The sequence below is a fragment of the Kryptolebias marmoratus genome, linkage group LG15, assembly GCF_001649575.2.
Source record: "Kryptolebias marmoratus isolate JLee-2015 linkage group LG15, ASM164957v2, whole genome shotgun sequence".
NCBI classification, from domain to species: domain Eukaryota; kingdom Metazoa; phylum Chordata; class Actinopteri; order Cyprinodontiformes; family Rivulidae; genus Kryptolebias; species Kryptolebias marmoratus.
In genome coordinates, this window is record NC_051444.1 from 13195617 (window position 1) to 13219855 (window position 24239).

The following is a 24239-nucleotide window of genomic DNA, read 5'->3' on the forward strand; positions in this document are numbered from 1 at the left end:
TTTACAAATTTGTCAAAAATAATTTTTCAGGGAATAAACAAAAGTATCTATTTCTTTTCAATCTATTCCTTCATTCATCTATTTGGTGCTATCCAAACAACACATTTTTGAGGGAAGGCCTTGCTGGACCACATTTTGCAAGAAAGTCAACACTGCTTTTGAATGAACAAGACCAAAGTAGCTACAAACTCAAACTTTGGATCTAGTGAGGCTCTAAATTCAATCAAAAATCAATTACAGTTGAATTAAAAGTCACTAAATTGATTAAAACATCTATGCAGGGACTAGCTCACTAACCAAGTATAAAATCTCAATTATGTTTTGAATGTGTTATAATGAGAAAAAGAAACCAAGAGAGTGAAGAGCACAGCCTTACAATTAAATATGGTTTGCAAATTTCAAATTGATTACAAAAGTAAAGTAGCAATGAATAGAAAACCAAACATAGCTGTGCAGACATTGATATACGTACATGAACAGCTTGACAAAGTGGTCTGTAGGAAACATTTAACTGATCTTCAAACACTTCCAAGGTTTTGCTGAAAGAAAACATGGTGCATCACTATATTCTAACCTTGTCACAATGTACTGCATTTCTTAAATTCAAAATGAGCAGATATTTCCCAGTTTCAGTTCAATGTTACCTGTTAAAGACCTTTAATGAAAATTTGGAACAATTTGCAAACTGTTCCATTTAATCCCATTTGCACTTTACAGAGCTTCCCAGCAGTACAATATTATACTTAATTGTCCCTTTTTTTCATTTAAAAAACAAGTTTACCTGAATATAGGTGTATGGCCAGGCTTGGGTTTATTCCATGAGAAGTGGGAGGGCACTGAGAGGAACTGTTCTGCAGGCCCATCTTTCTTCAGGCTGTGTAGGTTCTCATCTGAAGGAGAGTCGAGATTAGAAGATATATTATCTTGGTCGTCTAGCCCCAGCTCTCCTTTCCCAGTCTGAATAGCTGTTCTGTCCTGTGAGGTCTTCCTTGTCTTTAGTGGGATGTCTGTCTCAGATGGGCAGCACTGAAAGGGTGACATGCCTACAGAGGGACTCCCAGCCCAAGTGTCCTCTGTCACACTACCCCTAGGGGAAGGTCCTGGCGTGGGTGTGGGTGAATGATGAGGAGACAATGAACTTGGATAGCAAATGTCAGCACTAGAGTGGCGCCTTTTCCCACAAGGTGAGGTGGGACGTGAAGAAGGCCTGGAAGATGGCCGCGGGCTGAGCCAATTTTCATCAGTGACACTGTTGCGTGGCGAATGGCAGGGCGACTGTCGAGGAGAAAGGGTGGAGTGAGAGTGGTGCACAAAGGGAGGGTGATGTTGATGCCAGAAGGACTGCTCCTCCAGAACTCCACCACCAGTTTGAGGGGAGGCACAGCCTGGCGAGGTCAGAGGGGAGCCCAAAGAGACCCTGGCAGCTGCTTCATTCAGCTCTGAGTCAACGTCATCATAGACATGTGAAAACGATTCACAAGAGGAGGCATCAGAAAACCAGCTCCGAGAGGACAGGCTGCTGCCTGGACTAGGGCTGAGTGAAGAGTCTCGATATGAGTGGTCCAGGGGCAAATACAGGTGGTCTCTAGACAAGGTCCTGTCCCTGTGGTAATCCCCACCAGGACCATTGGGCCTCAGCTCCCCTTCACTGCCATCCATCTCCTGCTGGCAACTAGGGGAAATGGAGGTGATCTGGATACTGGGGCACTCAAAAGGCTTTGGTGCCTCCACAGGAGCAGTGGGCAGCAAGGGGGAGGTGCCATATTTGGAGTCTTGTGCCTCATAGCTTAACGGCTCAGATCCCGGTTTGTGTGATGGAAGGCGTGATGAAGTGTTGATGACCTGGGATTGGGAGTGCATGCCATGACGAGACAGTCCAATTGACTGGTGGTTGGTGATCATAGACTGAGGCTGGCCCACATTTAGGATATAAAACGATGTGCTGTCATCAGGCTCCAGATCTAGGATGGATAAAGGAAAAAAAAGATTGTCACTATAACAGACCTAACCAGGTCTTCTACTATCCCCATCACTCACAAAACTACAATTACAAAATATAATAAACAAGAATAATTTCATTTCAATCTCAAATTTAAGACTGCGTAGGCTCATTTGTTTGTGCCGTCAAAAATACATTAAAAACAGCAAAACATTTTTATTGTTACAAGTTAGACTTTTCTGTATTTTTGCAACAACTAGACAAGAATATCTAATTGGTTCATTTGTGGAAAAACAAACTCCTTGGAATGTTTTAATCTTGTCACAGTCACACTTTCAGACAACACTAAACAATATGAGCACAATACTTGTTTTTGTTTGCCAAAAAAATAAATAAAAATCACACACACAAAAAAAAAATATGTGCATGATTGTGTCCTAAGTTTGAGCTCGAGTCCAGTTTTAGAAAAGCGGAGACCCTGGTGTTGCTGGGTAGCATGCAGTCAAACAGGCATTGTTTCAGAGGAATAACCAATGATCAGCACAACTCGGGAAACAAATTCACACAATGTTGCATGCTGCCTGCTGTCATCACAACTAGCTCTGGAAGACTATTTATACCAAAGGTCATCCAGCACAGGCAGCATATAGACATATAAACAGACACACACACACACACATAAACAGAAAGGAGTCCATTGTGTGTATTGGCACTATTCAGTTTATTGATATGCTCAGCTGCTCCCACTAGAAATGTGCTCACTAGAAATATTTCTCATGACACAGTAATTGAGATTTACTTTCACATTAGAAAATATAGGAAGTGACAATTTTACCATTTAAGATTTTCCCTAAATGCATCTGCTTTGCCTTCACGTGACAATTGCCACAGGAGTTAAATGCTTTGTACAGGCAGAATAAAAGAAGAAACTCAAATTTTGTCATGCTTGAAGCTGCAATTTCTGCTTTATTGTTCAACAAAAAAAGGCAAAAGAGTAAATGACTAACCTTCCTCAAAAGACAGAAAAATTAGTCAACAAGTGCACTAAAAGCATCTGGCTTAGCTAAAAAAAAACCACAGTGTAGCCTGTACAGGATACAGTTGTGAAATCCTTAAACAACTCTTCCGTGCGCTCCTTAAATATACCCACCTAGTGCATTCATATAAACAGACGTGAAAGTTAGGTGCATGAAAATGGCACCACAGAACACTTACACCACCACATCAATATTTTCCCATCAACTGTATTATGCATGAGAGATGCTTCAAGTCTGTTAGTGCTAAAGGTAACACTGTGTTAGTTCTTGAGCTGTTGTGGAGCAGCAGAAAATTATATTAAAAAAAAAAAGCACAGCCACTTCCTTGCTCAGTGAAGTGTTTAGGGGCACTATGAACAATATAGTGTTCTAGGGAATCAGGAGCTGAATATCAGTCAAATTCAGTAATTGTCAAGTAATTTGGATATATATATGAAAATGGGTAATATACTAAAAAAATTAGAAATATAGGCAACATTTCTACTAGCTAAATAATGAAAAAATAGCAAAGTAAAGTGAAAGAAATTAAATATCCAAAAAATAAAGAAGTTCCACATAATGATAAAAGTTAATTAGTATTAATCAGCAGACTGTGAACTGCTGTCTTTGAGTTTGAAAATGGTGGCATGCAAAAATGTAATGGCAGCTCTTGCTCGAAAGAAAAGTATGTTTTTGTCGACAAGAAATGTCCAAAGGTTGTTGGAAAGCTTCACCTTGAACTGTTACAGAGGAGGATATATACAGCAAACTGCTGAAGACACAGCTAAAGACCGTATAATGTACATTTACAGTCTATTGGTTTCCACAACTAACAAATGAGTAAAGTTAGACATGAGAAACATAAAAAAGGCTGTTTGCTTATGTATTATTTTGTCTATTTTATTCACAAAAATAAATAGTGAAGAGGAGCAACAAGTATTAGTGAACAGATGTAAGTTAGACAGGAGGTAAACATGCTGCTTGGACCACGGCCATCTTGCTCTGAGTTAAGAATAATTTGACACCTAAAACTCAACCATGTAAAAAAAATGGGGTGGGTAGTGGGAAACCCCCTTGCTACCGCCAAACGCAAGTCACCTTAGGAAAGGTCAGAGTGGACCATGTAGCCCTATAGTTTAACAATGGCCTTGGTTGCAAACCTAATGCACTCTTCCTAAAAGACCTGTGCGTCACACACTCCTCAAGTGTCCATACATCAGACAGCCAATCTGGTTAAATAAAGATCTCTAAGAGGCTTTGCTGTACCTAAGCTAATAATAGCTCTGCCTCACTGGGAGACATTTCAGCGAAGGAAGGATTGGTAGATGTTTGTGGCCCACCATCAAGACCATTGTGCTCACATTGTAACAACCGGAAAGAGGCCAATCCAGTGGTGGTGGGGCATTTACCACGGATGGCTCTTTGACATAAAGCTCAACAGGTTTCTGGCTGATAGGCACACTGTCAGAAGATACCAGTTTACAGGATAATCTGAAGACACTTTGTTCCCTCCTCCCCCTATTTTCACTCCACAACAAGTATGCGAGGCTCTTGTGACCAGCAATGACCCACAGGCCCACATTCTAAGAAAGTCACTTACTACAAAGACAGAGATGGATTCAAGTCCCCTAGAAAAGATAATACTATGCTGCACGTTTCCACTGATAGCTCTGAAGATCTTTTTGTTTATGTATATGCAAGTCCATAAACATGCAGATCGTTTGAGTATGTGTGTGTCCCTATGTGTCTGTGTGTAAGTTTGCATGGGACTTGTGTGTGCTTGCTTACGTGAATGTGCACATGCTCTCAACATATATTAGTTTCTTAGGTTACCAACGAGTCCTAACATCATGTGGTACTGGAGCAGGAGGGTAACATAAGCCAGGGTTCCCTTTGTGGTGGGAAGGCAGGTTGATTAGAACAGGCTCTGCTTACATCCCCTGTACAGATGGCTTTGTGTTTAGGCCGGTCTCCTCTTTCAGCTCTTTTCAAGAGCTGCTGATCAACAGAGCAGAGTAAAATTGTGCCCGCACTCCATGCACTCCAAGCATCATGGTTTAAATGCCATATTATACCTTAGATAAACAATCAGGATCCGTATTTTAAAACACTTTTTTGTAATCATGAATTTGGTAAACAAGTACAAAGTGTTTTGTTTTTAAATTACGTAAACAACGATAAGCCATTTATGGACACTTGTGCCCCCCCCCGTACAGCTGGGAGGTGACCCTGCAATGTTAAACAGATAACACTGCGAGCTTGTCTTTGAATTGAACAAAATTTACTTCACTTCATGGTGGGAAGGGGCAGTGTTTGTGACCTTGACACTGTTCTCAACCCATTTTGCTATCAGGGTGTTAACGGTGCTTTGAAAGCGGCGTGTTTGTGATCAGTCCAGCACTCATGAAAGGTTGGCTGTCAAAGGCAAAACACACAAAACTTAACGATAACCGCACCTGCAGCAGCCGTCTTGCTTGACCATGCAGGACTTCGGGGAGTTTGCATGTTCTGCCCATGTCTTCATATGTATTCTACAGGTACTCTGGCTTCCTTCCACATTAAGCTGTGATTATACTCAAGCCTTAGCCCTGGCACAAGTGAGCTGTGACGTCAAGATAGAGTTGTCGTTCACAACGGAGCTTGAGATGCAGCTCCCCTCTTAAACATCAAATGGCAGTACAAAAAAAAGTAATGCTACATAGCAGAAATGGCACCAGAAAAAGAGATGGACATTCTTCACACACAAATATAGAGGCATCATTTCAACTTCTCTACTTTTCCCTCGACATGTTTTATGTAACATTTACAGTAAACATACTTTCCTGGGTTTTTGTTTGGTCATACAAATAAACCTCCTTCCAGACTCTGCTCTGCAGCTTTTTATTTCATAGTGCACCACCTGCACAGTGCATAACAGCTTACAAAACTTGGCACGACAAGCCAAAACAACACAACTCCCATGTAAGGGAAAAAAGTCCGGCATTAAGCGTTGTGAGTTTGCCTTTTCTGTTTCCTAATCTACAAATCTGAACAGAACTGTTTCCCTCCTCGTAACATTAGGGCAGAGATGACTTCAGCAATAAGAACCAAGTCGGTACTCTTCTGTGGTCTAGCAACTTTAGCTAAATGTTTTACCATGACACGAATGAAAAGTGTGCTCCTTTGATTACCCATTAAATAATTCTGTACAAATTAAAAAATGGAAACTTTTCAGATTTTACCTTTAATGACAAATTTCAGCCTCTGAGGAGATGCAAATATTTGGAGCGATTAACAACAGAGCTCACATTGTTAACTTTAAGGCTTTCCAAGAACTCTGCATCTGCCTGGTGCCCTGCATTTCTAAACACAGAACCTGTGACGCACTTGCACGCACGCACTGTAAAGCCTGGCCTACACCTGTGACTCTAATTCTTGATAGTTGGGTTTAGGCCAAACGGACTGGTGATCTCTGTATGTGTAAGTGTCTAGGTCTGCATAAATCTAACAAAGTGAGTAAAATACAAATTTCTTTCATTTATATATATATATATATATATATATATATATATATATATATGAGACAAAATCCTAACATTGATATCACATTCTTCTGGCATAAGCAGAGCCTTGTTATAGTATTATCCTGTAATATTAGGGTTATTTCTAAAAGCGTTCCTGTGTCGTTCAAGAAGACTCAGTAGCCAACAGAGGCTTAACAACAGCAGTCTAAGCCAATGCTAACATATGCCATCAGCTAAATTAAGCTCCTAATTAACAATCTCATGCCGAGACAACATTATGGGATAACAGAGTGCCAAGTAACCACCTGAACTAAATATCTATCAACACACTAACATTCCTCCAAAACACACCACTAACTCTTGGGCTCATTAATTTGGTACGCTGATAAACTCTCAGTAAAGCTTGTTACAGGCCAGCTACAGCACTTACGAAGAGTGGTCTCCAAGGCGAGCATAAGAATACCATTAGAGGCTGCTGCTAACAGGGGTGACATTTAAACAATCTGTTGGAGCTGACTGTGCATGTGCCTGAAAAAAAAAAGTTTCAAGGAGAGAGAGAAAGAGAGCTGGAGAGCAACACAGACGGACATGCACAGAAACAGAATTTGTGTATGTCTGAGAGAATACAAAAGAGCGCAAGTGTGAGGAGAAATACAGAATGAAAGAACAGTGATGCAAACAAGCTGACATTTGCATACAGCAGGACTTAAGAGTTAGAGAGAAAGAGAGCAGTGGAACTCTAGTGGCTACGTGCATCAATTAAAAATGAATGTTGATGTCAATTTCCTCCAAGCCAAGCTTAACCAAATCATGGGAATTCTTACATTAGGTGTGCCACACTCCTATAATACTTTAACACTACTTTGTCAGCCATGTCAACCCCTTCAACTGAACCAATTACATTTCATAGCAGAGAATCGCCTTCCATTCAATAAGTTGCTTGCAAAGTAGAATGATGATGATGAGGATAAGAAAGTATTGTTAAAGTGAATGCCTCGCAACAAGTAAAGCCATCAGCTCTATTTTAGGGGAAGCCTTGTCACATAAAAGTAATCTTACTCTTTGTTCTACTTGTAATCAGTCTCCCAAAGAAGGCAAACCAGACAAAAATGAAGGAAATAAATAAGGAACAGAAAGCTTGCAGTTTAAAACAAACACACACATACACACACAACTAAAAGTGGTATAATCTATATCTAGATAAAACCTAAATAAAAGCACTAAGATTTGTTTAACTGCACTTCATCTTCATACCTGTGCAGAATACCACACTTAACCAGTATTATGCTTACCTGTATGAGCATGTGAGCAAAAACATAATAAAATACAAAAATGCAAAAGCAATAAAAAAGATCATCACTGATTAAATAGGATATCTGGACATTTTACAACTTTAATGCAAAAAATCTGCAAACCACACATTTTTCATGGAAAACTACACACTCCATATCCTAGTAATACCTATTCCTGACTTATTCAGATTTCTTATAATCAACATAAACAAGGCTATAACTTAAGTCAATGTTTTTGTTTTCTTTTTTCTTTGAGAGAGCTACAAATTTGCATAAAAGATCACATATGTTTTTAGCACAAATGTTAAAATCACAATAAATAAAGCTTAGATATTAAGTCTAGTTTTACCCAATGTTACATTTTATTAAGCATAACAGAATCTATTAAGCCAACTGAAAAAAGGGAGAACCCATTTTTTTGCCAGCATTTCCATAAGTGTCTTTTTTAACTTCATATAAAACTTCTCAGCAGGTCTGATTGTTTTGTGTGCATATTAGGAAAAATGATTTTGTATAACTCCTTTTAGATTACATTCCCTTAGAATTTTTAAAACTTTTTTTTTAATCATAAATCAGAAAACCAGAAAAATGGCAAAAAGCCAGTGTGCCAGTACCAAGCATTTGACCCAGTGAAATATGATTTAAAATGCCAGGCTAAAATCAAGTGGGGTTCAAACTGTTCTAATCCCATCTGGCAAGGTCAGCCTAACAGGAAGAAAAAAGACCAAGAGAAGAAAGAAAAAAGAAAAAAAAGATGTAGGAGATTTTTGTATGGTGTAAAGCAGCCTCTGACATGTTGGTACAGCGCAGCCATCGGTAGCTTTAGTTACACTAAATTTAAACTAGACAGATGCCTCACATAGTTACTCATGCCTCGCCCCAGAAAACAAACGTCTCATTCATCACACTGAGTGTCGGGACCCCCTCTTATCAGCAGGGTTAGAGGGCACACTACATGATGATCTAACTCCACATGTAGACCATACGAATGACCGTCTGACCTTTGACCGACCCAAGTTTACGTCTACAAGGACTTGAAGTCGAATAATTTTATTTTTCCAAACAAAGCATTTCATCTTCAGGTCTAAAATTCAAAACCTGAATCAAATTAGTTTATCTGAACACAAACAGTTCACCCTTTTCCCTTTCTTAGAAATTATTCAGTTTATTTAGATAATTTCTAACAATCTTAGCAAGATAAAGAAACAAATACTAAAGAAACAGGCTGAACATTTGTGTAATAGAGGTAAATCAGGGCAACATGTTAACATTTAATATTTTAAGCTTTATTTTAAGCTTAGACTAAAAACCTCTAGTTAAAAGTAGCCATAAAAAGAAAAAAAAAAATCAAACCTTCAGCTATTTTCAAGAAGATATTTATTTTTTGATCATTTCCTGACATGTACTTTATAACAGCTGTTAAAAAACCATATTAGCCATCCATCTCCCTAAAAGCCTGGACAAACACATGAACGCACCGCTCCTACACCTGGCTCGAGTGTGGGAGTTGCCGTAACACTCACCTGGTGATGTGGCACAAAGCATTCTTTCACTCCTCTCCTCGTTATGATCACAAAGTGCCTGAGCAGTAAAAGGTGAAGCCTGCAGACGTGCTGGGACAACAGGGATTCTCCTGATCTAAGTACGAAGTAGTCACCAGAACCTGCCGCCTGCCCTCTGCCACTCTCTTTGGGAGCTCAAAATAGTCCACCATGAGAGCGATGTAATTTCAGTCTTTCCCACGACAAGGCCTGAGAGGATCGTGCTCTTGGCTCACAGAAGTGGAGCAACGACAATAACACAGACAAGGACGAAAAGCCTTTCTCTGGGAACTGTACTTTGATCATTTTATTGTCAGAAAAATTTGCAACGGCATACTTTCATAACTAGGGGCGACGATCAGACAGAAATGAAAAAAAAAAAAAAGTCGTAGCAGATCAAAATCAAACCTGACTACTAACTAAGCGGTTGCAGTTACTGCTGGCATCTGGATATTTCATTAGCCTAGATCAGTCTCTCTGATGTCACTCGTGGTTTCTCTCATATCCTGAGAGAACCGTAGGAGGAAAGAAGACTCAGCCGTCTTTGTGGCACATCTACAGTTCCGTTGGACTAAGGCAACGATAAACCACAAAAAAAAAAAAAAAAAAAAAAAAACTGCCTTCAATGTGTAAAATACAATAATCCACAGAAAGAAAAGTCACTCAGATTATAAATATATTTTTAAAAAGAGGCAGAGATGGGATTAACGAGTAAACAAAACTGCTGTTGGTGTTCCACTCACAAGCAGTTAGACTTTACATGCTCCCCCTCCTTCCACCGACGTTCCAGCCAACCATCTGAAACCCACATGGTTTGAAAGAGCAGAAAGCCAGACACCGCTTCCCTCTGCGTTTTAGGACTTCTAACACCCTATTAATTTTCCTCAAAGTCACGATCTGTCCAATTACCTATTACTTCTTTCAACACTTTAATCCGTACATTCAAAACTCTCCAATAATAGAGTAATCGGTTCCTTAAGAGGCACGATTTAATGCATGTTATAATAGCTGTGATTGTACGAACAAGATTTAAAACAAATTACGATCGCGTTGTGTTAAACTGCATGTGTAATCGAGTGCAACCTGTTAAATTGTACGAAGCAACTTTGAAGTTCTCGTCTGTGACGGATGAAAATGTCACACACAAATCACCAGTACTGCTACTTTCAGTGGCATTTGTTTCATAATGACAGCAACAGCAGGATACACAGTGAGGAGCCCTTGGCTGACTCTAATTTTTGAATAGTTACTCAAAGTATGACTCACATACCTAATAGCACGTGGTTTCACTCACTATATGGAATGGTATAACTTTTTTTTTTTGTAGCTGTCTTCATCAGCTTGAGGAAATTCACGATAATTAATTCCGTAAGTATTTATTTAGTCCAGACGTTTAACCGATTTGCACTTTATTTTTCCTTTAGTACTGAGTTTATTATTTTGGACCACTGTATTGGTGCACAATTGATTTTCTCCATGAGATTCAGTTCACCAAAAAAGATGTTCTCGCATTTCCTCCTGAAATATTTTAATGTGTTAATAATGATGCCAAATCATGGTGGCTCAGTTCAAACAAAACAAGCCCAATCTGTGATAATACTTACGTTTTTTTGTACTACACTGAAGCGTTTTTCCCAGCACATGGTCTCAAAAGGCCACAGAAAGCTTTTGATTCATCAGTGTGATTGTGTTTAACAGCAAAAATATTTTTTTTCTTTGAATATCAATGTCTTTAGATATGCTGCTTGATCATGAACACCTCTACTGTGTTGTTCTAATGGTGGTCTGATGATTATTTCCACTTGGTAATATAACAGAGCCTTTTAGATGTTTAAAGGTGCTTTAGAAGGATCTTGAGTTTCTTTGCAGCTTCACTAACATTGATAACTGTAAGCTGTAAGCGAGCACTTTGCATATAATCTGTCTGACTCTGGGTCGGTAGAGCACATGCTCTTCTGCGACAGTTGTGTAACATTTTTAAACACGATGAACAACAACAAATCTTTTTTGTCAATCCTTCTTTGCATTTGTTTTCATATTAAGTCAATACCTTCCTCAATTCATTTTCTTTACCCGCAGCTCCGTGCAGGGTCACGGGGGAAACCGGTGTCTGTCTCCATTAGGAGTCTGTTTTATCAGAGTGCTCTTCTATAAAACACAGTTTGCCAAGTTCTCTGAGTTCAGCTTGGATAAATGGACGTAATTTCTAATACGTCTTTAAATCTGTTCGGTCAACTGAACACACACAGCGTCACTATTTGTTGCCATAGTAAACACAAACATTCAACTCATTCATAAGCAGTTTGTAGCCCCAAGACAGAAGCTTAAAAACTGAATTTGTAGTCAACATAGAAGTAGTAAAGACGTTTAACCATCACATGATTTTTAAGGTCACAAGTCAATCTAAAAATCAACTCCAAATTATTCCTGCAAAAGCATGCTACTTTTCAAAATCTTTAAAATCTCATGTATGCCAAAAAGCACAAGTTGTTTATTGAATAGCAAAGTAAAATTAAATTAAATTTATGGTGTTTATCGGTTTTAAAAAAGGTGTTTTTGTTTTTAACTTAATGCATTCTAAGTTCTGGTAAAAGAAGTAGGCTTAATTCAAACCAAAACCAACAGATTAAACAAAACTGATGCCAAGTAAGTTTTTTTTAATGAAATATTTGTTTCATTTTTCAGCTTTCAGGGATGTGTAGATGCCTGGACAATAACAGTAATACAAGTGCTCAGTCTTTAAAAAATAAAACATAAAAAATGAGAATAAAACAATTACAATTAAAAAACTACATATCTGATTAATTTTAGCATTGCAACTTTTTGTGTTAAAAGAAAATTCATCTGATTTATGTGGCAAAATACTCACTAAAATTAAAAGAAAGAGAGAAAAAAAATAAATATCACAAAACCTTTAGTGTAGCAGCCCTAAAGGCAGCTCCAGCCTTTTTGTGACACCTGATGGTGATGCTTCCCACTCAGCTTTTTGTTTTGGAGTACAGCTGTGGTGTAGATACTGAACTGGTCAAAACCATCAGTGCCAAAAGTTTGTCAATTGTGTAGCTGTTGAACTGTATTAAAATAAAATATTACAAATATTGTCTTGGTTGTTGCTTTTAAAATATCTCTGGCTCCAACAGAAAGATAAAAGTCAGACTGTTTCAAACATATTTTGGTAGGTAGGTAGGTAGGTAGGTATATTTATTTATATAGCACTTTTCAGCACGAGGCAGTACCATTGATGCCATTGATGAGTCTGAAGCATTTTAAGTTGTGTTCTGGTTATTCTTCAGGATAACTGTGTTTATAGATATTTGTTTATTTCACAGATTAGTTTGTTTGTCCATCCAAATTTAGAGTATTTCTCCCCTGTCACTTCCCATTGCAGCAGGGTTCTGATGCCGCTGACCAAACGCCAAATTTGAGGTTTTCAATGCAGCAGTTCAAAAACCAATTCAGACAACTAGACGCTTCATCTAGCTTTTAATTATAGATGTTTTTTTACTAAAATAAATGTACACCTGCAAAGTCAATAATAATATAGCCTGGCTTATTGTCAGTAGTAGCATGTTTACCCTCACTGCAGTACTACAGAGTTGGAAACATTTCCAAATTTGAGTACGGTTGTTTGATGAAGGAGTGCTGATTTAACACTTTCTAATTGCACTAAAACAAACAAAGATTAAAGAGTGGGCTTTTCTGACCAGAGTAAAAGGAGATTTAAAGTCTTTGGCACAGGCCCGCCTCCATCAAGTGATGAGCAGATCAAGTAGTTAAGTTGTTGCACCCTGAATAAAAGGCTGAACATCCCCATCATTTTAGGTTGGGGTTTGAGTCCAGCCCCATGACCTTTTACTGCACATCATCCCCCCACTTCCCATCCTACTCCACTTTCAAATAAAGATTTCTAGAGCTCCCCCCCCCCCTAAACAGAAGAAAAAAATGAGCTAAGCAAAATTATCAGCAGAAGCAGAGTGGAAGAGTGGTTAGTTTCAAATTGTGCTGACTTTCTTCAGATTTTCAGTTGATAACTGAACATACTTTTCAGACAGTGAACAGTTGTTGAGGATTTTTATTCCACTGTTTGTTTCAAAGTAAAATAAAAGTATATATATACACACACACATATATATATGTAGTGGTTGTAAATCAAATTACAGACTCTTCCTCTAATTTAGCCATTCATTATCAGGGGAAAACCCTTACAGTGCGTTTGCCTAGTGCCTGCAAATAGAACAATGGAATATTTCACCTCAAAGAACAAACTGTTTCCTGAGCAACAAGAAAACACAGAGTGACGCTCGTAGAAGAGACAGACACCCAGACAGAGAAGAAGAGAGGGGGAAAAAAAAGACAGACAGAGAGGTGTAGAATACCGTGCCATTACAATCATTCGTAACCTCGTTCATATACAAAGGAAGACAGCAAGCCAACCAAGAGGTGAGATGATAATAAAGTGTAGAGGAAGCTAATGTAGAGGGGTAAAAAATGAGCTCTTAGTAAATTAAAACAATAATTAAGAAAATAGGCACCCCAACATAATTTTTATTTTTGTATTTTGTATTTCTCATTGTAGTGTCAATTTAGATTGTCCGATGCAATTCCGCACACAACCGCTAGGGGCGCTGCCGCGTTAGTGGCACAGAAAAGATTGAGCACACAAGAAGAATAAATCTTCCAGTTGAATGAGAAGGAAGCTCAACGTGTGTGTCTCGTCTTTCCTGTTCCACAGCATCACACGTTGAGGGAAGATCATCTAACACATTACCCTCAGCCATCCTAGGTTGCAGGGTAACACTAACATTGAATAAAGAGAAACTTGAAAAGGAAGTCATTTAAATAATGAAAGGTGTACAGCATCTTCAACGCAAAGCTCGCTGTGCATCTGCTAAAAAAAGAGAAACTCAGCTTAAAACTCAACTCCTTCGTTTTTCATTTTGGGGCTTCTTACCACCTCATAAGAGACTAAAGCTTCAGGCTAGAGCTCGTTCAAGTAACTAGAGAGAAGAAGTGACTCGAGGAAATAGAAACTTCAGATATTCACATTAGAGTTTCCCCTGGCTGTTACAAAAATGAGGCGGTCTGTGCCTTGATTTCAGATATGGAGGCTGACACAGCCATTTACTGTGGCTGAGTGACCCTGTACTTCACTCCAGTTATTATTCGGACAGGCACCTCCACCCCTGTTTACCATTTTGGCCTTGTGCTACAGTCAAGACCAGATTAAAACCACTTGCACAGCGGCGCTTTTATTCCAGTGCTTATTCCAAATGCACTTTTTCCTCTTTCGTCTCCAATCCAAATCCAACTCCTTCTTTCAAAACGAAAAAAAATAAATAAATAAAATTGTTGGAAAAATGATTTATGGATGCAGAAACCAAGTCTTTACGGAGCCAAACCTTTACTTTGTCCAAGTTTTATGAGAGGAAACAGCTACAGAATTCACTTGTTCCACTGAATGATGCCTAAAAATGAAACAAATGATGAAACTGAACTGAGCATGGATAAATCAACTGGTGAAGGCTAAAAACCAACTTGGGACACCCACTGAATCATTTAACCATGTACTTAATACCAGATGGCTAAATCTCAGAACATTTAGAATAAAAATAACCTCATAAATAACCCAGAAAAAGACAGCACATGGGTTAGGATGAACTTCTTAATAGTGGCTTTCTTCATCTACTTAATTATTCCCATTTTAATGCAACTTTGGGTCTACTGCATATTTTTTTTCTGTAAACATGTCTTGCAAAGTCATTTCTAAAAACTTTGCTTCAGAAAATGTCTGCCTCTGTTTTTATTTATAGTTCACACAAACATAAAAACAAATAATTTTACCTGTTAGAAACATGATGAAGTGTATACTTCTTTAAAACCAAAAGTATAAACTTAAAAAAAAAATTTAAATCATCAATTTTACTCTGATTTTAATCCTGAGACATGTGACCAAGCTAAGTGCCAACTAGAAACCTAGTTTTTTGTTAAATTAAATTTAACAAAAAACTAGTTCTATCATTTAGGTACAGTCCTTGTTGTTCTGTCTGAAACATGTTTTATAGTGAGTCAACAAAATGGGCATACTTAAGAGTTTTAACCTAATCCAAACTTTGATAATACCAAATAGACATAATTCACTTTACCTTGAATTCTTGAACTGATCGGTTTCTACTTCTATACCAAAGCAAACATGTCTATCTTTAAATAATTAATCATTTTTAAAGCCAGTTCATAAGACACTCAGGTAATGTCTCCTTTATTAAATTGTATTATTGGAGTTAACCCCTTGAGATATCCTGGAATAATGATGTTTGTTTCACTGCAGGGCGGGACTGTTGTGCCTTCATTGTCAGTCCTGTTTTTTTTTTGTTTTTTTTTAAAGGTATGAATGAGAAATGGGGGTCAAAGTTGACATTTCCCAGAGCTGGCGGCTGAGGTTGCTCAAGAACCCAAGTGATGCATATCTTTAAGAGGAAACCTTTACCAAACAGTCAGGATGAGTAACACCCTGCCTAAACCCTTGTCCTAACCATTTAATGCATCTTTTAACATTTTGGGAAAAAAAAAGACACATGGATTGCTTAAAAGCGCATCGACATGACCAGTTAAACCTGCGACAGGAGCCACACCATGTAAATGCAACGCCATCATCTCGAGTTACTGGAGATGACAGTCCGGCAAGACTATTTTCGAGTCTTGGTGCGGCATTGTCACAGCAACAGACAATTTACAGATTATGTTTATATCTTAGAGAAACTTTCACTGTATGTGCATTTAAAGAAATCACACATCATTTGTTTTTAACATTACAAAAGATAAAAAAACAGCTTTGTCACCGTGCAATTAAAGCTGTAGAACTTTAATAAGCTTATATTAGCTTGTTTTAATTGCAACACTTAATGATTTATGTTTCCCTTCTGCACCTTTTCCTCTCAGAGGCTCTGTATAGTATCAGTTTGTGGAACAAGAAATTAAAAAGCACATATAACCGATATGAAGAGAGGGGATGAACAATAGAGAAACGGTTCTTCCTGGAATTCGTTGAGGTATCAATGCTGTGGGCCACCTCGCCTTCATGAATGCCCTCTCATCTTAATATATTTCAGCAAGCTGAGTGTTAGGATCAACTCTGATGATACACTGAAAATCACTTTACTTTAGGACCCGAAAGATGTATGATGGCAGAGACTAGAGACTAGACTACCCATCTTCAAGCCTCGGAGCATAAACGCAGTGAAGCACAATTTGTTGCTTTTGGAGCCACGTGTTATTATTTTAGCTGCTAAAAACGTCTGCGTTTACCTGCGCGAACACGCATCTTACAATTCTGGATCACCGAAACTGTTCCTTTAAAAGAAGTACAGTAGAAAACTGTTTTACAGGGCAAAGATGACGCTCGCCTCTAAGCAGTCTGCACACAGCAGTTTGGCTCCGACTTCAACGTGTTTTGTAAACAAAAACACCAGTTTTGACAACACCGGCCTGTGTTACTTTCCAGACACATGCGCCTCGGTGACATTCAAGCCGTTCCTCCTCCTCAGCCACACACACTACAGAAGCTATACACGGACCCAACTCTGATTCTCCTGATGACGGCCCATTCAGAACTGAACAGATGTCGGGGGGGGTTAACTGCTGGCTCAAGACAACAGGTGACATTTCAAATAAAAAAACAAAAACAATGAAACAACGTGCACTGCGGATCTCGGGGCATATTCTGTATCGTTTCCAAGCATTTATTGGCTTCTCCTGTATGCAAACGTTTCTAAACTGTGTTGACACGTGCAAAAAACACGATTTGATCTTTAGTTTGGAGGAAATATATATATAAAAAAATGGTTGCTAATATGCCGTCATTTTAATCAGTTTGTTTAAAAAAAGACAAAACATGCATATATGTGAGCACTTACGCACAGTTAAATTATACATCTGCTTTGGGGATAATTTCTCTGAATCATGCACTAAAAAGAAGGGGTGCATGTGCATATTGGGGGGGTATTTACCTTCCCGGGTTTCCCCCCTTTCTATGAACGCCTTTGCAGCTTTGCAACAAGACGTCCATTGCGAAAACTCTGCATGACAGAAAAGTAACTTTTTGCCATTGAGTGGCAGTCTGCAGCTAACCTAGCATGTCGAGCTAATGACAGCTGGTGGTCTGTGAACAGAAGCTTCACTGGTCTAATAGAAATTATGTGAATGATTCGGTTAAATACAAAATAAAAAAAAAATAAAAATACATGTATAATTCACGCACACAGACAAGGTCGGTTCTCCTTTTTTTGTGTGATGTATGACAAGCGGGTAAAGTTAAGGCAACAGTAGCCTAGCAGATGAGTAACTTACAACATATTGCGCTCAAAGTTTACCACACACACACACACACACACACACACACACACACACACACCGACGGAGGCTGGAAACCGTGAAACTCACTGACCTGCGGGGCCTAACGGCTGCTGCTGCTGCCCGTCCTCTCCGAAGATCAGTCTGAAGTCCAGCTCCTCATTCCCGGGGCAGTTTGCAGTCGTCATCGGCTTTGACAGCTCGGGTCTCGCCCCGCCGCTTCGTTCGACCGCTGGGGGAGCAACTTGACGCCGTCCTGAAATGTCACAACATTTACCGACTCGCTGCCGCGGCGCCCGGGCTTCAACTTTTGCTCATTTAATTCGGTCGCGCTCTCGCAGCGGTTTAACCCTCCTTCCCCTCCCTCCTCGTCTATCCAAAACACACGCACACACACACACAAGTCGTCGCGGGCTCTTCCTCTCTCCCTCTCTCTCTCTCTCTCAAACACACACACTCTCTCCGGCAGCGAAATTCTGGCTTCAAGTTGAGAGAAAGTCGCCTGGCCCCGTTCAGCCGCTCCTCGCCTCACTGACTTCCCTCCGTCTCCCGAGCGAAGGAGCGCGTGTTCCCCTCGCGTTAAAGCGTTAAATCCCGCCGAAGCGCCCGCGCTAATTTGTCCCGCAGCCTCTGCCTCCTTGCCTGTTCGTCTCCGTCTCTCTCTCCGCCCGGAGCTCCTATCCCAACTTTTACGAACCCCCTCGTGACAGGGCAGCTCCAGCGGTGACGTCAGCACAACACAACACTGGGCACGCGCGCGCACAGTCAGCCACGGAGTTAATAAACAATTATCGGAGCGCCGGGCTCATTACGAGGCCCGAGTGTGGTGTTTTTCTGTTTTGGTGTGAACGGAGCTATTTTAACCCGCGGAAAATAAAATATTATCGCCCCCAATTTATTTGTATTGCAAACATTTAACTTAAACTTCCAAATATTTCATCTCTTTTCGTCTCACAACTGTGACTGTTTTGTTGCTTTATTTTAGGGAGCCGGGTCATGTAATCATTTGGAGCAACACCCCCATTCAAACAGTCTGCTTTGCTCTGTGTAATTAGTCCTCCATTCCCTTCCAACAAGCCACCAATTGATTACATCCCAGTGCAACTGGATCTCAACCCCATCCTTTAGTGGTTTTAATCCAAGCTGGGATTGGTAAGTGTAATGACATGCTGCACTTTTTACCTCTAGAGCCCTGGAGCCTGTCAGTGCAAAAGCTCTTAATTTCTAACCAGCCTCATTTAGGCTTTTGAATGACCCTAAACCACTGTTGTGAATGTGCAGAAATCTCAGCCGTGGCATTCTGCAGCCGTCTAAACTGTAGGGTTGTTCTTTAGAGTTTTTACATTTTATGCTCCCGGTATGATGCAGGAGTCATTTTTGGATGCTTTGGTCAAGAGAAATGTTGGGTTTTGTCATCTTAAACAGAAAGCTCTCTCTGTACTTTGCAGAAACTGACAGCAATGTTTTAGTGATGCGGGACAAAGGAATGCACTACTACTTAAATATGTAATAATTACTTTTAAGTATGTAGATTAACCTCCTTAAACCTAAAGTACAGTTGTTCTTCAAGATTTTCACAAGAAATCGAGGGATTCAACTGCAGCTCCATCAACACTAAAAGTGACAAGGATAAACTCAGGTAACATCTGAGCTAACCAAACTTCCATTATGATGTCTGTGTAAATAAATGCTTATCATTTTGTTTACTTTTGCCATAGTTTATGCATTTTTGTATGATATAGGGGTGCTTTTTGAATACCCCCAGTTTAGTAATACTAGAGTTGTAGTTTTACACCAAGTCGAACTGAAAGATAATCCAATAATGTTATTATAGCAATCCAAAACTGTTTTATGAGCACATCTAGTCCTCAGATTGCATAATCCTGCTGTAAATAATGTCTGATTATAACCTGTCATAATTGGTTACTGATTGTTTCGTACCAAAAATAGTGCAGGAATAAAAGTACGGCTAGAACAAAACAAGAGTAAATCTGTCTGGAGCCTGTGTGGGTCATTTCACTACCTTTAACCTCTCATCAATCTCCTTGGGTTAATCTTTATTGGGTGAATAACACAGAGTGCAAAGCGCCTTCAAGCTGTAATGGGTTACATGCTTTGATTGTCATATTGACTGACAGCATTTGTGTTTCAGACCAGTTAGAGCCTGTCGAAATTTATTTATATATGTATATGAGCAGACCATAGTTTGGATACACAGTAGATCTGTCTTGCAATATTGCCCTTTTAAATAAAATTTTTGCTCCAACGCCTCCACCATGCTTTAAACTCTTGCACACAGAGAGTAGTGATTGATCAAGCTCTGCCTTTATCAAGCACATTTTTAATGTTTCACCAAAGGTTTTTGCAATACTGATAAACATAGTTATAAAACCTTTTGTGTGCCTTACAGCTGCTGTTCACCCCCCTCCCCCTACAAAGATCCATAAGATGTTCGGCTATTATGATCAACTAAAACCACTGAAATGTAAAATCTGTGCACAGTTTAAAGTCAGCTTTAAAGGCTTTCAAGCTAAGGTTAAAATCTTTGGCTAGATTTTACAAGTAATTTCAGCGAGGGATGGTGCTCTCCGAGGTTTTTGCAGTCAACACCCTCTCATTTTTCTGATGCTAGCAGACAACATGTACCTATGCTAGATGCATGTGGGCGTTCAGACAAGCGCTCAGCTCACAAAAGCATCAATATCACATTTCCTGTGGTCTTAATTTCCAAGCAAAAGCAAAAACTTTAACTTTCTTTCTTTCTTTTCTTTTTTTTGGGGGGGCTTTTGTACCGTTTTGTGAAGCAGTTCTTTCCAAACAGACGTTTGTCCACGTTTTGTCCAATAACAGTAAATTTCCCCCCTCCATTCAATATAGAGTTTGAAGCTTTTGCTGCTGTTATCTTGCTATTACAGACAATACAACAACTTTGCAGATGAGTTATTCTATAATGCTCAAATAAGTCCAAATTAAAATAACAGAAATGCTTTTCTCTTCTCATTTATGCACAGTTACATAAGCAATTCAAATGTTTTAGAAAGAGAAGCCATTTTGATGACACCAAAGTAGTACTTTTGTGTTATTCTTGTGAATTCACATTCCCCACATAAAGTTTAAGCCTAATTAAGATGCAAATAAAACAGAATGCAAACAGCTTTAAAGGGAATATTTCTGTTTTTCTTTTAATTTCTTTTCAGTTTTTAATTTCTGTTTTCTCTCTTTTGTCATTACTTTAATGCATAAATAGTTAAAAAATATAGATTATGCAGAATAAAAGTTCATTCTTTTTTAAGAAAACATAAGAAAACAAATTAAAGTACTTCAAGTAATTAATTAAAACAACTTTATTACGGCATGCAAAGGTAAAACAAAAGATCACAAAGACTCTGGTTGAAGTGAATCCAAATTATGGCTTTTTTTTCCTTCAAAAAACAAACAAATACTTCTGTCTTCAAAAATGTACCTATTAAACTAAATTGCAACAGGATCACTGAATGAACAAACTTTCTCCCGTGTAGAAACTGTGACTCCAGACCCTTCCCTGGTTTAATTCAGGTTACCTGCAGCTCTTATCTCCGCAGATGACCTTTGAAGGCAGGAGATAAAGAAAACAAATTGTGTGGGAGGCTGTAGATGTGGTTTGTGATATTATGTTCTTGTAAAGAAAGTTACTAAGGGAAAGAAAAAAAAAGAAACGCAGACACACACACACGCTGTCTGCCCCCACACTGGTCCTGTTTCAGAGGTGTCACTCTGTCAAGGATCGGTGCTTGCACTCAGTGCAAAATTGCAACGCAGCACCATGGTGCAATGTTCACTAAATGTCAGTGAATCTCAAATTCTGCATCAAGAATGTCAGCTGAAATATAATGATACACTCACAGTTGTGGCAGGTGTGCAAAAAATGACAACCAGTTTTTCAAATGCATGAGTGTAATTTATACAATCTGTCTGCAACGCAAAAGCGTGTTGAGTAAAGATTTTACAGTAAATAAAAACCAAAAATGAAACAAACGATATATAACGTATGCTCTGTATTTCAGTGTAGAAGTCTTGTGCACTTGGAAAACAGTGCTGGTAATGTTCTGATTTCAGGTGACTTGAAATCTTCCTTTATGCTTGATGCTGCCCTCTTTTGTTCAGTCTGTGAAAGTGAATATTTACGGAGGGAGATCACTCCTTTCACTTGGAATAGACACTAAAACCCTGCACGCAGTGAGAACAAAACACGTTTAAAAGAGTTATAAGATTGATTTTAATAAATAACAAGGTTAAACAATTATACAAATGTTGTCTTTAGTAGCATATAGCATACATATGTACAATAATGCAAAATAACCACACTATTTACTAATTGAAATAACACATAAACATGTTATATGTTAAAACTGTAAATATATATGTTATTAAAATGTGCTAATTTTTGAATTTGGACTACTTCTTCAAAGTTACAAGATGAGAGGATTACGTGTTTGTAAAATAATAGCCTAATAATGTAGTTCAAACATTGTTTTTCTTTGTACCTTTTTCCCTTTATGATGACATTTAAAAAAATGTTTTTGCACAAGAACCAAGGCCGTGTTTCAGTTTCTTTGCATTTCATCTGAGCAGCGTCATTTCTCACTAACTGGGACCACTTTTTGTGTAAAACTGGTATTTTGTGCACTTTAGCAACGAGGACGTGGAATGATTGTTGACACCGAGTGGTGATGTGGTGATGCTGCAGAGATTTAAGAGGATGTTTTGTTTTGTTTTTTTTGTGAGGAAAGGTGGTGCACGTAAGACTGGATAAGGTAAAGGTGGCCATGGAGTGTCTTTATCTTCACTCCTGATAACAATAAAGATAAGAAAGTTGCCAAGGTGCCAGCTTGCAATCACTTTGGTTTGAAGACAGTTCATGCAAGTGCATTAAAAAACCAAGAAACACTTTTGAAAAGCATTGCCAGAAAACCCACTTTAAGTAAAAAGGCATGTAAAATGTAAAATGCATGCAATCAAAAATACAAAAAATGTTAAAGTAAGCATGGTTTCAGCTTTTTAAACCATAGTACTGTCACCTAATTCAACAAGAGCAATGTTTTTTGTTAAAACCTTGACTATAAATGGTTTGTAAATCATTGCAAACTACTTTTCTCTCTTATCTACATTTAACTCTGTCAAACACCTGTCTTGAATCTTTGTTGCTTCAATGGGAAGCAGCAGATAATTTAGTGGTGATGCAGGCTGTCAGAAAACTATGGCCAACACGTGAGAGCAGCTCTAAAACTGAAAGCCTGCTCTGAAGCTTCACCCAATCAATCTGGGAGCTGATTCATTCAGCACATCTAAAGGGTAGCTGATGAACAATCAATAGATGTGACAGCAGCATGAATGCAAAGAAGTCATTTTATTTTGTATGGTGAGCATAAATATCATTGCACTTTTCACAAAACAGTACTAGAAGATAATAATTTATTATTGGAATCACATGTTTTCCTTTCTAATTTCTGAAGAAAACATCAAAGAATTAGAAACAGAGAGGAAAAGCAAAAGAGCAGAGGGCTGTGTTTAACCTTGAGCCATTTATGGATGCATACCTGGCAGGATTAGTCTCCTCTTTTATGAGCTTACACACCACAGGCAAAGCAACAATGCAGGATTATCCCCTTAGGAACTCAGACAGTCATGCAAAACATCATGCCTGTGTTTTCCTTCACCTAAAACTGTTAGGGCGCCTTTTAGTCAGTCGCTAAAAGACACACAAGTCTCGACATTTTGGTCGAAACAATCACGCAAATAAACATTTCTGTTTTTTGGAGTTGTGCATGTGCAGTGGGTGTTCACTGATAAAGCAGACGGACCACAAATCAAAGTCATGTGGACTTTTATTGACTGTGTCACTTGTGTCAGTGACAGTCCTGTTTTTTTCTACCCTGCTCTAATCTATTACAATATGTGGCGTTACTGTACTGCAGGCAGTGCTGACTCACCAGGCTCGTGATCAGCTGATTGATTCAGCATAGGGACATACACACAATATATGAGACAAAATATACAATATGATCACTGTTTATGGATGGTTGATTGGTTTGCTGTATTTATCCGCAGGTATTTGTGTTAAAACTCTTTTGTTATTTGTTTGTTACAGAACAATAGAGTAACAATCACTGGTATGGTAGTCAGTTCCCTGAATAAGTTAAAAAGCTACATTTCACTTGCTAAACAGAAACACATACTAACACACAGAAGATGGTTCCATATTTTTTATATTATTTATTTTATTTTATCTTATTTATTTTACCTGATGTCCAAACATCTTAGAACTTAAAGCAAGCATTTCAATTTTTGGTAAGCTTGTGTAATTAAGCTTCTAAAAAGTGGGAATACATGATATTAAACATTTAAAGTCTTAATTAGGCTAAAACCTTATTTTTGGACAACAGCTAAAATACAAATTTGTACCTTTTATGTATTTTAATATTAACTGTCATTTTTTGTTGTAAATTTTGAATATAATAATAATAAGAATAAATCAATGTATATATTTGTACCTATTTTATGTTGGATTAATGTGTATTTAGCTCACAAACAACCTTTGAGTTTGTTGAACACGTCATCATCCA

General features: G+C 38.5%; 1 protein-coding gene across 2 annotated transcripts in view; it reads right to left on the minus strand.

Moving 5' to 3' along the window:
* The window catches only part of nfatc3a (nuclear factor of activated T cells 3a), a 54632-nt gene extending 36296 nt beyond the window's left edge, over positions 1–18336 (minus strand). Inside the window, exons 1-2 of one of the 2 annotated variants that reach the window (XM_017418763.3) lie at positions 17732–18336; positions 782–1961 (exon numbers count right to left, since the gene is read on the minus strand). In XM_017418763.3, coding sequence (XP_017274252.1) covers positions 782–1961; positions 17732–17825 — 1274 coding nt within the window. In that variant the 5' untranslated portion in view covers positions 17826–18336. Of the gene's footprint in view, positions 1–781; positions 1962–9273; positions 9428–17731 lie in introns of those variants that run through there. The other variant, XM_017418764.3, reaches the window with a different exon arrangement.
* Between the last annotated feature and the right edge of the window lie 5903 nt (positions 18337–24239).